The 16,017-nt window shown below is 55.6% G+C and overlaps 1 protein-coding gene across 5 annotated transcripts in view; it reads right to left on the bottom strand.

Moving 5' to 3' along the window:
* CADM3 (cell adhesion molecule 3) overlaps nucleotides 1-8,579 on the bottom strand; it is a 36,617-nt gene extending 28,038 nt beyond the window's left edge. For all 5 annotated transcript variants that reach the window (XM_064499107.1, XM_064499108.1, XM_064499109.1 and 2 more), the window contains exon 1: nucleotides 8,452-8,579. In XM_064499107.1, coding sequence (XP_064355177.1) covers nucleotides 8,452-8,527 — 76 coding nt within the window. In that variant the 5' untranslated portion in view covers nucleotides 8,528-8,579. The remainder of the gene's footprint in view (nucleotides 1-8,451) is intronic.
* Nucleotides 8,580-16,017: the final 7,438 nt, after the last annotated feature.

The following is a 16,017-nucleotide window of genomic DNA, read 5'->3' as shown; positions in this document are numbered from 1 at the left end:
GCACATCTAATCTCTCCACCCGCCCCAAGCTAGACTGCGTATCCTGGGAAGCAATTCCCTGTTGTGGACATGGCTGACTTCAGTCACATGCGAGCCAGGCCACCATGAGGCATTTGAAAGTTCTAACAAGCTACTTCAACAGTTGTCAAAGCTCTCTCCAGACTCTCCAAAAGCCAAATAATTCACAAAAGGGTTTGGGGAACCCTTAGGTACTTGCCCCAGTGTTATTTTCTCAAACACATCACCTCACTTCTGTTGAGCAAGAAGTCAATTTTTCATCTCCTGCTACAGTGGTGATGGTGACCAGTTGATCCTGTCTCTTTTTTGTCTAGAAAGACTATTTTCTTCCTTTCCTCCTTCCTAGAAAAAAGTTCATTCAAAATGTCTCATTTGCATTTTCCAACCTCTAACCATGCTCGCTGCTCATCTGGATCCTCCTGCCTTACTTACAACCTTTTTAAAGGCAGCATCCAACTTGGGCACAGATTTCCAGCTGCAGCCTCATCACCAGAGAGCAGTTGCATGCTGGGCCTCAGTATGTCTGTTAACATACCTCAAAACATGCCACTGTCTCCTCTCAGGAAGGCTCCTCCAGCCCTATGCCACGCTGCTGCCAGGACAGAGTACTCTAGTTATCGCTACTGATTCCAGCTTGTGCTTTCAGAGGTCATTTTGAATTCCAGGCCTCCTTCCCCAAGCTCAAGAAATGCCTTTACATCCAGTGCAGCACACACACTTTATTAGCATGCTCCCTCTTCCAGTACAGCAGCAACAGGCAGAACCACGCAGGTGACACCCCTCTCCAACTGCCCTCCTCCGGTTTGACAGTGAACAGCTGATAACTACTTTGAGCATTTTTTTTAGCTCCTACCCTAAGGCCAATCTCCAACATGACTGTTGCCAAGGAAACAAGCTCTTTGCTTTGACAGTTCTGTTTTAAGGATCTCTTGCCTGCCCAGTGAGGTGTCTTAGAAATGGTTGCTTCAGATGCCCTAGTATATTGCTTGTGGCTTTACAGCCATCTAAACACATGCAGTAAAACTCTGCCCAAGATGGCACGCAAAACTGCAGCTTCCAACCATCCAAGGATTAAACATACAAGTTGGGAAAACATACGAGAAGGTATTTATAACCTAGAAACGACAGCTGGGGAAGCCCTGGAAGCTCTGCCTCCCATCAGAGGGCAGCATGCCTGCTGACAGGCACCACACACCAAAATCTCCTTCTGACTTCCTGGAGAAGGAAAGCAAGGAGAAGTTATTTCCAATAATAAAATAAGGGTTCAACCCAGCTGGTCCTCCCAAATGACTGAGCCAGAGACGGATGCTTTGCTGTGCCTAGTTGCAGCAGGAGTCCCCAGATCTCAGCAGATGCCCAGGGAGAACAGAGCTCTCCCAGCTCTGGCTGTGGCCCACCAGGTCACTAGCATCACCGCACGGACTGTCCTTTCTGGAGAAGGTGAGAGTGGCTCTGCAACCAGGGCGGTCCCCAGGGTCACAGGGAGATGACTAAACAGGAAGCAAAGCTGCCAAGACAGCCAAGACAGCCCACCAGGGAAGTGCTATTACACTGACCTCCGTTACTGCGCTTGGCTGCTTGGGGTGAAAGAGTTTAAGGATAAGCTAATGGCAAAGGTGCCTTGCTAACTACAGCCGGAGTTAGTGAAACAGCACTCTTGGCAGCATGTCACAGATGGGCCCGTTTTACTATGGCTTCCACTACGTGCTCCAACTCAGGGCAGACCTCCAAGGCTGATGACAGTAGAGAAGAGCAAAGTTACTGCTCTGCCCTGGGAAGGGTGCTTGCACAGACACCGAGCACATCCCGTCTCCAGAAAACAGATCGCTGCGGTGCACCAGGCAGCAACGCGAGGGGCCACAGGAGCCCAGTAAGTCCTGTATTCTGGCACGATCAGCTTTGAATTTGCTCCCAGTGCTGGCTGCTGAAGATCAGCGAAGGCTTTCCTGCATGTGCAGCAGCCTGCAAGGCCCAGGGTCCAGCACCAAAGCTGGATCTCAGTCAACACCAACCCCAGCAGGGGCAGGACAGGTCCATCCATGTTCAGCACGCTGGTGTCTGAGACACAACACCTCAAGGGCTTTCCGTTGACAAGGAGATGACTGTTGGCTCCTCTTGAAGAGGCCCTCAGGGCTGTGCTAAGTAGCAGACTGTGTGAAAGCAAAACAACCCCCTGGGCAGCATCTGCTCACCTGGTGTCACAGGGAGCCTGCTGCTCTCCCCAGCTGGCCATTCAGACCACAAATGTCAAAACCCAGCTACCCCCCGCAAGCTGTGGCTTGAAAGCAGCAGCAAGAGCAGTGATCTGGAAGCACCGATGCTCCACATCAGGTCTGTCACCAGGTAAATAGGCCAAGTTTGAAATGAATGTTGTAAGCTGAGAAACAGCACCTGGAGGAGTAGAGCATTGCATCTGAGCATCACCCAAGGGGGAAAAGCAGGTATTTCTCCCTAAGCCCCGTTGCCTCCACGACCAGGATCCCCTCAAGGTGACTACGAGGCACTCAGTTCTGCTGCTGCTCCACAGCCGCAGGCAAGCTCTTGGGTCACCCAGGGAAATGCTGCTTCCTGGCTCTGTAGCAAACAGATCTCTGCCCTCCAGCAAGTCCCCGTGACTCCTGGGAGTCTCTGCAAAGGTGAACCCGAGAGCAGCAGGAGTGACACTCAGCTGCAAGCTGCTGTCCACAGAAGGGTATAACCAGAGAGGACTTTGCATTTCATAATCACAGCACAGGGCAAAACAACGAGAACTGTGCCACCGCAGCATGCTGCCCTCCCTTTGCAGCAGGGATGAGCTGGAGCACAGGCCTGCAGCCACCGTTACACAGAGCATCTGCATCCAATGCACGAGGTGCTGCAATTCCTGGGCAGAGGGAGCCGAGGCGTCTGCCTCCTGCGCACGTGCCCACCAGCCCCTGGGCCCTCACACTGCTCTACAGGGGAGGCAAAGTGTTATGCTATGTAGGTGACTGGTTAAACACACCCCTGCCTGGTCCTCGCATCACCGGGCTCAGTTCTCTCACCTTCCCACACTATTTTATTTATTGATTGTATTATGTAGCCTCATCTGGGGCCTGGGGACTTCTAGTGTTAGTGCTGTCCAAACAGAGCGAAGCACAACACCACTGCATCCAATTCCTGTCTGGCTCCTCTCCTCGCCCTGTCAGACTGCAAACCTCGGATAGCAAGGCCCTCCCTCCCGCTGGATAGCGGCACCGTCCGGCACAACGCTCCCAAGGCTCCGGCTGCTACCACAGCACGACCGGCTGTGACAGCCCCAGCAAAGCACAAGCCCTTTCGGAACAGGATGGAGCCCCATCCTCCTACCTGCCTCCTCAGGCTGATGGAGAAGCGGGGGCCCCACTTACACCTTACCATCACTAACAGGCCCTGCTGCTGCATCACTTCTTTGCTGTAGATGCCTGGGCAAGAGCAGAGGAGCTAGAACTGGGCCAGATGGTTCAAGCTGAGCTGACCCAGTAATTCAGAGGAGGCAGGTCAGATGCATTTGACTACGTGGGTGTTTAGTGCTGGCATCACCACCGGGATCCTACGGAGTCACTGAAGAGCCAAGCAACGAGGAGGCAATTCAATCTGCACAGGCACAGCCATCAGATGACCTACATGTCAAAACCATTGGCTGGGCCTTCACTGGCTGCAAAAGGAGCCTAGAGAGAAGTTCAGATGGAGACAAAGTTCAGGGCAGTGGACACGATGCCAAATGCTGAGCCAGAGAACAGAGCGCTTCCTGGAAGGCATCTGCAAAGCAGACCATGCTCTGTGGAGGCTTTAGAGCAGTAGCCAACACTCAGGACCCGGGAGAACAAACCTTGGAGCGTACAGTCAGAGCCCACCGAGCTCAAAGGCTGTCTCCAAGACCACCAAACTGGCACAGCCACTGGAAAAAGCAGCTCAAGCACATTCACATCCTGTACCACCTCCTCTCTCATGCTGTTCCCCTCATGCAAGGAACTGAATGGTCACACAACACCCTGGACTGGGATAAAACTAGGTTAAAACCAACCTAGTGAAAACAAACAAAAACATTAGCTTTAATGCAGATTCCTCCATCTGGCTAAGTGCCTGGCCATGCCAGCACCAGGGTGACTACCCAGATGTAGACGCCCACAGTTACCCAGTCAAATCCAACACCCCTGGAGAGGCGAGAACTTCCAGCAGAGGGAGAAAAGGCAGCGTCTAGCACACAAGCAACCTCAGACAGAGTCTTGGGCAAATCAGCGCTTCCTTCTATCTCCTTCCAGTGAAAGGGAGAACAAGGTGCCCAAACTTGGGAGAGAGGCACTCAATTCTTGCTTCATCAGCAACAACCTGTTCTCTGGGATTTCTTCTCCAGATGACAGCAGATCAGCCTGCCACACTCCCTAAAACCACCCCCAGCCTCCGCATTGCAGACCATGCCAAAACCTGAGGAATTATCAGCACAGAGGCAAAGATCCTGCCCGCTGCTGCTGTGCCAGCACTTCCCCTCACTGTCTGGGTATGTGACAGGGCAGCTCTGCACGACTTGATCCCAAGTATTGTTTTAAATCCAGGCTTTCTCGCTGAGCCTAATGTGGTGTGCCAGACAGCTGAGTGGCCACTTTCAGCACTCCCAGTGCAGCTCCCTTCGCTCAGCTGCGTGCAGGGGATGCTCTGTTTCGGCTGCAGCTGGGCTCGCCTGCCTCCGTGGCTGGAGATCAGCATGGCATCACTTCCACAAGAACAGCTCACTTCCCCCAGGCAGCTGATCAGAGTCAACCAAAATCAGGCCATTCAGGTATCAAGTGATGCAGAGAGGTTGCATTCACTCTTCTCATGCCTGGGCACCATCGCTTCACCAGCAACACCACTGCTTCCTCAACCAAAGCACCAGGGGCTCGTGCTGGCACAAGACAACTTGTAGCATATGGTGAGCCCTAACGACATCTGTGAGAGCAGGGCATCTGCACACATTAGTTGGGTAAAAGCACAGCCATAAGCAGCAGCCAAAGGATTAAGTTATCCTCGGACAACTACCACGCACAGGAACTGCAACCTGTCATCATCCTTCTCCTCCCCCAGCCACAGGCTCCACATGGCACCAGTGGGTCACGTGCAAGCAACCAGGCGCATGGAGAACCTGGGCCACTTCAGCATATCAGGGCCCCACAGCATCTCCCCACCATGGCCCCAGGGCTGAGGCAGCAGAGGGAACTGCACAGAGCCTCCCACAAACTGGCTGAGGATAACTGGTGCTTACATCTCCGCCGAGGTTGGCCCGAGGGGGCAGGACTACGGGACTTGCACTGACAACAGCAGCCTCACTGGCGGCACGGTTACCGTCGTCTGTGCTATGGCTGGAGATCATGAAAGGCCTGTGGGAGTCCAAACCTCCTCCCTTCCCGGCCTGTACTCTGACCACTAAACATTGCTCCCACACATGCTGACCAGGATGGATTTCTTACAAAGACATCAGCTGGAAGCACAAGCATTTCCCCAAGCCAGAGAAAGCTCCTCCTGCACGGCCCAGTGAGCACACACCTCCATCAGGGAGGGTTCAGGAAAGATGAAGCCAACTTGCAGGAAGGGGCAGTTTCCCCAAACCTGCCTCTCTGCAGAAACTGGAGGGGGGGGAGAGGGGGAGTACATCTCACCTCCTTTCAGACATTTAGAGACAGTCCCTGCAGTCAGCAGTGGGCACAATTCACCTAAACAGTCTGAGCATCTACTCCAGGAGGAGATGAACCACCCCCCTGAATGCAAAGCCCAGGGTGACCAGCCCAGCTGTGGCATCTGCATCCAATCAGGTAGACCAGGAATCCAAATAGAAATTTCTCCCAGCAGGAGAAGTGCACAGAAGATGAGCAGGGAACCTGCTCCAGTGGGAGGAACCTGGATGAGACCCATGTTCAGCTCCCTGCTGTACCCCCGGAGCTGCTCAGCCTCCTTCCCACTGCACGAGGCTGTTGCTCCTTGTGCCGCACATGGAGACACGCTCAGAGCAAGCACTGCTAGTGCCACAGCAGTGCCGCGCCGATGAGGTTGCTACCAAGCACGGGGCAAAACAGCCCCAAGAACTCTGGTTTTGGCACGTAGCAGCTTCCCATGGGATGAGAGCAGGGCACTGTTCAAACAAAAGGCTTACACAGCTCTAGAGAGTGGAATAACTACATGGAGGGAATAATCCGCACAGCAAAGACAACCACGCAGTCCAGCCCAAACACTCAGAAATCTGCCGACAACAGCACAGTATCAGCCAAGCGCACAAACACCACCACAGTGGTGAAGCACCAACACTTTCACTGCCCAGACGGCTTGAACAGGCTCTGCCAGGTCCCACCACAGCTGTAGCACTGAGATGCACAGAGGAGCATTTATTTCCAAGGAGAGGAAGCAACTACTCTACTTCATCCTCGTCCCTCTGAAGGGAGCTGCAGAGGGGCTTTACCATCCAGGCAGCCACACTGGAAGCCGACAGCAGAGGGGTGCAAGGGCAGCACCTTCCACTCCCCTGATCGCACAAAAGCATAAGCAACATCCCTCCAAGCATCCTCCAGTCTCCTCTGCTTGCAAAGGCTTTTAGGGGAGATGTTTGGCTGCACGTGTCTTCCCGTGTCCAAAAGGAAGGGCAGCCTGGCAGCTCCTGCTCAGGGCTGGGCCAGCCTGGGGAAAAACCTGCAGCGTCATCATCCAGGACGCATCCTGCCCTAGGACTACACACAACTTCAGATCGCACTATGCTCTTCACGCGAGCACTTGTTCGGTCGTTAAACCACCCCCTCCCGCCCAGCAGAGCCCATTCGCCCAACATTGCCATGCACAGGCTGGCAGGGTGTCACGTTATCAGGGGATTAAGTAGCCTTGCCCACACCAAGCTTGTCGTTTGGGGGTCCTGTGGCACCATGAATGATTGTGGCTGTAACCACCAGCAGCAAATCCTACGATTTGTACACGGAAACGCAGTTGCAAACCAATGACAGGCCCCAAAGCACGTCTGCCTGTGACAGACACCCTCAGCAAAGGGACAGGCCATGGAGAAAGACCCCTGCTAGCAGAGGCTAGTGGAGGTCTGCTCCGAGCTTAACCATGGGCAGCTCAAGCACAGGCAGGAGGCTCCCGGTTCCTGTTTCTCACCCTTTATATATCACACTCCCTCCTTCACCACAACAGCCCTTGGGGGCCCTTTGATCCAAAAACCACTTATTCGCTCCAGAATTACCTTCCCTTTCAAGCTTCCCACACCTGGATGAGCAGTAAATACACATTGCTGCAATTTTATCAAGACTGGTATAGAGACCAGCGGCTCCCGACACGGCAAACGCAGCCACCGGCAGCCCAACGGGTATTACCGGCCATAAGCTCCGAGCTTCGGCTCTGCAGTTCAGCAAGGACTCCGCTTCGCGACTGCACACTTACGAAAAACACGGTGCTGCCATTTATGAGCCCTTACCAAAATTATATTTGCTTTGCGGCACTTCATTAAAGGCTGCTTTGCCATGCAGCGCTCTGCCCGCCGCTGTTATCCATCACGGGTAAACACCCTTTGTCTCGAGGGTTATGAGGCTACCGAGGAGCTCCGTGCCTCCCGCATAACAAACACGCCGCGAAGCGAGTGCGGGAGGATTTACGAGGCGCTCGGATGCCACCAGACACCCAGACGGCAGCGGGCGATGGGGGTAACGGGGCGGCCTCCCCCGAGGCTGCGCTCCCCCCCGGGCAGGGCCGCCACGGCCATGGGGGAGACCCGACGTGGAAGGGCCCCACCACAGCCGCTCCCACCCGACGGCCATTTCCAGGGGGCTCTGCCTCGGTGGGGAGGGGGGTGTCCTGCCCCCCCCCCCGGCCCCCAAAATGGGGCTCAGGTCCAGCCTGGGGGAGCTGCTCCACCCGAGGGGGCTCCCACCCCCCTCCCACCGGGGGGGGCCATCGCCCCTACCTGCCCCCGAAGGGGGGGCCTCACCCCAATGCTACCTGCCGGGGGGGGGAGGCCCCTCGCCCCCCCCTCCAGCCGCGGGCAGCGCCGGGAGGGGCCGGGGCGCCGCCGCCGCCTGTCTGGAACCTTCCGCCGCCCCGGCCCCGCCCCGGGCGGGGTGCGCGCGTGGAGATGGGGGGGGGGGGGGGGGACGGGGACACGACACACGACGGGCAGCCCCGGCGCCGCCGTGACCTTGAGCCCCGCCGGCCGCCGGAGGACCGCGGCGCCGCCCAGGAGCCTCGCCCGCCGCGGCGCGGCGCGACGCGGGCGGGTCCCGAGGGCAGGGCCGGGGCGGGGCCGGCGCCACCTGCCCGCGCCTGACCCACATAGCGGCACGGCCCCGCGCGCCGCCCGCACCTGCCGCGCGCCCCACCGTTACCCCCCCCTCCCCGGGGCAGGGCGGGCGCCGCCCCCCTCCCTCCCTCCCCAGCGGCGGCGGAGCGGGGAGGGGGCTCGGCCGCCCCAGCCGCGCTACTCACCGTCGCGGGAGAGGTTTCCCCTGGCGGCGCCGAGGCAGCCCAGGAGCAGCAGCAGGCTGAGGGCGGGGGGCAGCATGGTGGCGGGCGGGGGCCCGCGGTGCCGGGGCGAGCCGAGCCGGGGCGAGCCGAGCCGAGCCGCAGCACGCAGGCGGCGGCGGCGGCGGCGGCAGCACCGGGCGCGGCGTTGCTCTCCGGTCTGGAGCCGGCGGTGCGGCAGCGGCGGGGATTAAATAGAGCACGAGGAAGAGACCATTCGCGCGGCGGCGGCGGGGGGGGCCGGGGGGGCCGCGCCGATTCCGCCCCCCTCGGCCCCCGTGTAAACACGCCCGCTCCGGCCGCCGCCCCCCCCCCGCGCCCCGAGGAGCGGTGGTGCGCTCCACATGCGCGGCTCCCCGCGGGAGGCAGGTGGGCGCGGGGCGGCGGCGGCGGCGACGGGGGGTCCCGGGTCTCGGCCTCACGAGGGGTCCGGGCCCGCCTCTGGGCTGAGCGCGGCCCCGGGGCAGGTCGCTGTCTGAGGGGGGTCGCTGTGGGGGGGTCCCGGCCCGAGGGAGGTCCCGGTGCCGGTGCCGGTCCCGTCGGCGCGGCCGCCCCGTACCGAAGAGCCTCGCCCAGCCCCGAGCGGGGCCCGACCCCCGTGCGAGGGCTCGCCGGGGCCCGCGGGCCTGGGCGCTCCCTCGGGGCCCGGTTGCCCGCCGGTCGGAGCCCTCCGTGGCCCGGCTGCTGCCCGCCACCGCCAGGAACCGAGGCGCTGGGGCTCGGTCCGGTCCTCGGTGTGTCCCCAGTGTGGGGACACTGCCACCCGCGAGGGTGCCGCTGCGGCCGTGTCCCTGGGGCTCAGGTGCCCGCGGGGCGGGCGGCCAGGCCCCCCAGCAGCGTCTCTCCAGGCGGGAACGCTTCGGGGCTGGCTCTCTGCCGGTTGCGGGGTGCCTGGGGGGCTGGCGGGGGTCTGCGGCGCACGGCGCTGCGACTGACCTGTTTCCTCCCCAAAGCGGGGCTCTCCGCAAGTCTGGTTGCTTCGGGGTGGAGAAGTTCCTCTCGCCAGGGCCTGTCTGGGAGCTGGGGTCGGGGAAGCCCGTGGCAGAGCCTTGGGCGAGGCACCTCTCCGTGCCGGGAGACGGGTGGCTTGTGGTGGCGGAGGGACGTGTGGGAGGCAGCGTCGTGTGTCACCACGTCCTGCCGCTCTCTGGGGCAGGCTTGGCCCCGCTCCTTCCAGAACCTTCCTCTTTCGTGTCACGCGCCTGGCATTTGTGGGTTTGCGAGGCAACTTCCCTAACTCTTGTCGCTGCAGGCCTGGCTCGGGCAGCACTTTCCTGTGGTTCCTGCAACCAGCCTGGTGAGGACAGACAACCGGACGACGCACAGGACGGTTCCCTCAGCGCGTCACGGGGTCAGAAGGACTACGGTGGAAATGCCGAGGTGTGACCTGTGCTCGCAGGGGCCTCACAATCTCTCCCCGCTCCACAAGATTTGGATTTCCCCTCTGTCTCTGCAGCACCCGCTTACTGCCCAGTCTCACAACCAGCACTTGCTCGAAGGTGCAACCGATTCACGTTTGGAGAAAAGTCCACATTTGTTGGCAGCCCTGGGCTGCTAGTCCCTCAAAGTCAATGTTTGGTCCTTGCTATCCCACAGCATCTCCCAGGCAACTCCTTTCATTAGATGGTAACACCCGAGTGCTCGCTCATGCCAACTCCGACATGGCTGCGTCTGCCTCCCTCCTGCAGTCCTGGAGGAGAAGTTAACCCTTCTGTCCTACTAGGTCTGAAGCAAATGAGTAAACTCCTTTCACATGCCAGCGTAAACTTGTCATCACGTGCTTTCATGCTGAGCTTCTCCGCACCCTGATGCTCCTCTGCACAAACGCTGTGCAAGAGGGATCTCTGCTGTGGTGTCTCTGTTAGTCATAGTCTCTGTGGGAAGGGGCTGTGGGAGGAACAGCTTTCTGGTGGTCAGGTCTTTCTGTGCACTGGTCTGCCCAAATTTGCATGCTGTTTGGACATCGCCTTAAAGCCGATGCTGCCTGGGGTATGGCCTCGTCCAGGTGACCTTAGAGGAGGTGAGCGGACCCCAGCTGTGACTGGAGGGCACAGGGCACACAGCCACGGCTCGGGGGGCAGATTTGGGGACAGCGTGGGCCAAGCGAGACCACGGAGGGCTCCCCCCAGATCTTTAGTGGGAGAGGGGGCTGCTTTTGTAAAAGGGCTTCAGCAAGCTGGGGGCTGTGAGAGCTGCTCAAATGAGATCTTCTCCCAGGAGCAGAGTGAATACCAGCACGGCTCCTCTCTAAGGCACAAGCATGCCCTGATGTGTGAGGGAGGCTCAAGTGGGAAGATGAGACAGGGCAGAGAAGCTGGGGAGGGTCTCGTGGGCTGGCTCGTGCAAAGGGACCGCTCTGGGATGGGACCCTGGGAGGCTGTGGGTGGCTCCTGATACCACATGCTCCAGCTGGGAAAGCAATTTCCTTCTGAGAGGAGGGTCTCAGGTGACATCGGTTCTCTTAGGGGGGTTGGTGGTCCCTCAGCCTCTCCTCAGACATGTCTCTTAGAGGAGAACTTGGTGGGAGTGTCGTGTCCCATGTCTCTCGGGGGCCATGCAGTGCCGGGCCGTGCAGCGGACGCGGCTCTCTGGGTGACGCTCCCTCGCTGGAGGAGGACGGCAATGCGAGCGCACGCTGCCTGCGTGCTGCCGGCACTAGGCATGGCGCGCCGTTCAGCACGGGGCTTCATCGCGGGAGATGATCGCTGTGCGTGGAGCCTTTCACCCCCTCCCCGAGCCCTGCACCTCCCCGGCCAGCGTCTCCCAGCCTGTCCCCTCTCCCTGCAGGCAGGCGGGAGGCTGCGGAGCTCCGAGTGGCATTTTAACCCTTTCTCTGTCTCCTGCGAGGCGGCCGCTTTACAGAGAGCCTGGCTGGCAGCGGAGGGCTGTCCCCTGCTTCTGCTGCCATGGCGATGCCAGGGCACCTCTGTGGGCGCAGCACCCACTCTCCCCATCACACGGGCTCCCGCGGGGCGATGGCCCGTGAAGGGCAGGGCGGCTGGAGGCAGGGGAAGGGGAGGTGTTCAGCGTGCAGCAGGTGCTGAGGCAACGCTCGCCACAGCAAATCCCTGTGATTCAGCCCCAGAGCATCTGTCATCGCTGAGGACCAAGCGTTACAAACGGCCGAGGGGGCTGGTGTCATTCGGCCACCTCTGTTAAGATGTCCCTGAGCCCCCAGGAGCTCCCTGCGGGGATTTGTTCCACCACGCTTGGGAAGGACAGTGCTGCCCAGCTCCACTTTGTCTTGTGCTGGCAGCTGGACTAGAGACCTCCAGAAATCAAGCCTAAATCTTGATCCTCCACTGCTGACCACGCAATGCAGAGTGGCGAGGGTGGATGTTACCTTCAAAGCGTTGCTGGCCTCCAGGCTCCCTTGCTCCCTCTTGAACTGGGCGTTCAAGCCCTCCGCACCCTTCTACATGTGACAGCAGTGATCTGGCAGTGTCCTACAGCTAAGTGACCGCTATAAAAAGATTATACAAGGTATGGCTATACGGAGTGCAGGTGCAGGACTTTTTTTTCAGCTACACCACTTAGCTGAGCACCTTTGGTAAAAGCAAGCAGATCTCACTCACCTCTCACTGCCATCAGTTTAAGAGCTGCTGGCACTTATCGTCTGTGAAACCCTTCCAGTCCTGTGTCCTGGCTGCAGCTATTAATGCTACAAGGCAAGAACTAACTACCCCACCACTAGCTCCTGTGCTTTCCACAAGGAGCAGGCTGGAACAGAAGTTAAAATGCTTTCCAAAATATCTTAGCAATGCCAGTTACAATTTTTCCCCCGATTTAAAATGTGCAGTCTGTTTTGACCACTCTGGTAAGGATTCCCCAGTTTGAACACACGTATGGAAAAGATTTTCCCTTTTGGAAGCATCTGCCTTTGCTTTGTAGTGCATCCCATAGCTGATACTCTGTTTGTGGAAGTGGAAATGGAAGATGGAGTAGGATGGAGCCTTTTAAGTGATACAGCTGGGCTTGCTGAATTATTTCCCTTTAATGATCATGTTTCCTAGCCCTTGCCTGTTGTTGCCCCAGCCATTGCTAATATCTCCCTGGAGGCTCCGCAGTGGCACAGCAATCTCCAGGGGAGAGGTGGGGAAGATGGAAGGAGAAGAGTCATTTAGCATTTCTGCAATATCCCCATTTACCATAATTGCTCCCTTTAACCTCTGACAGTCTAACAGCCCCATGTTCTCCTGACAGATTTTTGACATGCTCAGCCCTGTTGTTTGTTTTTATGCTTTTAGTTATTTGCTCTTCAGAACCCCTTTATGCTTTGCTAATTAGCCTCATACTGATTTTTAGTGTTTGCTTCCATTTAGTATCACACGCCACTGTTTGGTCCTGGCTTCCCTGCGCAATGCTGAATTGAACAGCACTGGGGCTGCTATTACTCAGTCTCAGCTACTATTGCTTTATGAATTCGCTCCTGTGTGCCACTTAAAACCAAGTCGAGAATGGCCTCCCCACTTCTTCCCGCTCCTCATCTTGCTCCAAGTGAGCTATTGCACGGAGCGGTGTGTCAAACGGGAAGACACTCCGTCGCTGAACTGTCCCGCTGTGAGTGTGTTTGTGTGGGGGTGGTTCAAGTCCCGTATTATCACCCGCCGTTATCGTGCCGTTGCTGGAGTCTGGTGCCATTTTGATCTCCCTCATCAAAGAAGTGAGCCTGCCACTTCTCTGCAGCCATCTGGGCAGAGAGAGAGAGCCTTACCCAAATGTGATCACATCTGGGCATTCGACTGCCTCTTTTTGCAGCCTGCTCTAGCTGTCCTGCAGAGCTTGCAGCCAGATGTTTTGGTATTTCTTTGCCTTGTGCAGCTCCTTTAATATCAAGATCAAGGTCCAGGCAGCTCACCTAGGTTTGCATACTGCCCAGATATTTATAATGCTTGTTCTTAAACACTGTAGGCAGTTACTGAGCTTGTTAATCTGCAACCAAACTGATTTTACAGAAATATTCAATACAGAAATATCTTGTCCCTGATCTGCCTCTGTTTAGGCTTTGGTAGAGTTACTCCTGAGTCACTTCACTGTGAGTCAGATCACAATTCTGCTGTGTGTCAGGAGCGAGAAGCTGATGGCCGTGCTTGGGGATCTCACTGTCTCCCTCCCTGAAGTCAGGTTTGGTGCATGTAGGGTCTATCTCGTTGGGACTAACTTTCTCCAAGGTAGCGTTTATTCATGGCTGGCTTTAGCAAGCCTAGAGCAGCGGAGAAGACAGAGTGGGGAGTGAATACTAGACCTCAAATGCGTCAGGGTTGTGTTGTGCGTTCAGCTTGACTTCCACCAGCTGCATATTCTGTTGTGTTGTAGCGAGCCCACAGCATCTCCGTTATCCACATAGCTCCTGTATTTTCCCTGGAACTAGCACTGTCCTTTGTTTCTGTAACTTCTAGACCTCACACTCTTTCTTTAAAGTGCAGTCTAAGGATTGCTTATGTTGTGGTCCCGCAATATCGAACATTTTAACCAAAAACCTTGAATGTCTCTGATGCACTGCACAGATGCCAAAACAGTGGGAGGGCAAGGCAAATGATTTGGTAAGCTGGAACTAAATATATGCTTTAATAAGGCCAAATGTAGCATTAGCTGTTTAGGAACAAACGATGGATGGTGCCGTTCTGAGACACGGTGACCAGAGAAGACTTAGAGGTCACTGGGGTATCAAATAGCCTGTATCTGCTTTAACTATTGAATTTTCTAAGAGCATTAAGAGCTTATTTAGTCACAGCACCTAAGTGTCTCAGTGAAAAACCTGCTCTGGTAACAGGTCTTTCAGTCTGGAGGACAAAAATAACCGGAGCAGGATCCGGTGGCTGGAAGCTGAAACAGGACAGGCTGAGATTTGGAATAAGGTCTTGATCTATCCCAGGTGAATGACCATTAGAATGACTTCCCAAAGCAGATTAACCTGCTCAGGTGATTTTTTAAATTACCATCGAATTTTTTCCCCAATCCATCCTAGTTCAGTCAGGCAGGAATTCAGAGAGGTGTCACGGCTGCGCTGCACAGACTGATGGCCAAAATCCAAATGGCCATTTCTAATCTGCTCTGTGCGGGCTCAGTGACATTTATTAGCTTCTGGCTTGCAGCGCAGCTCTGAGCAGACTCCAGATCCTGGCTGGCAATTTGCTCTTCATGGCCTGTGGAAACCGCTTTTCCAAGTAGTAGTAGGCCAGGTAGAGCAGGGCTCCAAGTCCTCTCCGAGATCCTCCTGAAGTCTCCATTACTGCTTGAATAGAGGGTTTTGGTGAGCTTGCTTAGCTTTGGTGTAGAAAATGTTGCAAACAGTAGTGTAGGAGCTTATTCTGGAGGGTTTTATTTTTGCAAAAGAATGAAATTCACCCCAATTAATGATGTATTGAGAATAAATGCACACGGTGTCAAAACAATGCATTTAAATAGCTACAAACAAAACAATACAAAATGCCAATCAAAAAGAAAATGTTCTTTGAAAAGCTGGTATAAAAATTAACAGAAAAAGACAAATGTAACAGAACTTTCTCCTTGGTAACTCAAAATTCAGTGCAGATTTCAAAAGCTGTGTTGTAGGAGGGTACTACCAGCTCCAGAAACTCCTCTCTTACTGGGAACTAGGTAGTCACCTGAAAATGTAGCAAGTGAAATAAATTGTTGGCTAAATGGTTTAATCCATGAAACATTGACATTTTATATATACAGCTTTGCACTCCTCAGCTGCTGAAAATGGGATTTTTGTTATTATGGGGAAACGACTTGAACAAGTGGACTAAATTTGAGGCTTGGGAAGCTGCTTCTCTTTGAAGGAGAAAATGAGTTTTAGAAACCATAAATGACTAATCCTGAAGCAACTAGTGAAAGACCCTACAACAGAAGTAACTTCTGATTTATTCCAGAGTAATACAGAGAACCTGGATCGATATATCACTATCAAAGATACGCTTTTTAATACTGACTGTAATGTACTCAAATTCAGCATCCTTGCATGGGGAAAGAGCCAAAAAAGTTGACTGCAGCAGCAGGGATTTCAAAAAGTCTTTAAGTGACATAAAAAGAGGAAGCCTAGTTAAAAGGAAATTAAAGGGAACAGCTAAATGAGTAAAATCCTTGGCTCTGCCATGGAGAATATTTAAAGTTGCCATGTGAAGGTCTCGAGTAAATAGTTCTTGTTCTCTGCTGTCGCAGATGTACTGCATGTTCTCTGTGGGAGTGAGCGGCAGGCTGGGGGACGGCTGGGTCGGAGAGGACATCTGGAACAGCTGGCGGAGAGGCTTCCTGGGGCAGAGGGAGCAGAGAGACAACTGGCAAAACGGAGTGAGCAGGGAGTCTGCCCTGTGCGGAGGGTCCAGAAGACGCTGCGACTGGGGAGCAGACACACAGCCAGGCTTCAACAGCAAAGGAAGGAGCCTTTCTTAGAGCCCCAGGAGGGACCTAAGCGTCTTAGAAAGCAGGAAGCCACTCTCGGTTGCTGAATTGATGTCAAAGGATGGATGCCCTATGCAAGGACACAGTGGAAGGAGGTAAATTTGTTTCAGATCCTTTTGTTTA

This window comes from Dromaius novaehollandiae, chromosome 29 (genome assembly GCF_036370855.1).
Source record: "Dromaius novaehollandiae isolate bDroNov1 chromosome 29, bDroNov1.hap1, whole genome shotgun sequence".
NCBI classification, from domain to species: domain Eukaryota; kingdom Metazoa; phylum Chordata; class Aves; order Casuariiformes; family Dromaiidae; genus Dromaius; species Dromaius novaehollandiae.
This window is presented reverse-complemented; position numbering and strand designations above follow the sequence as displayed.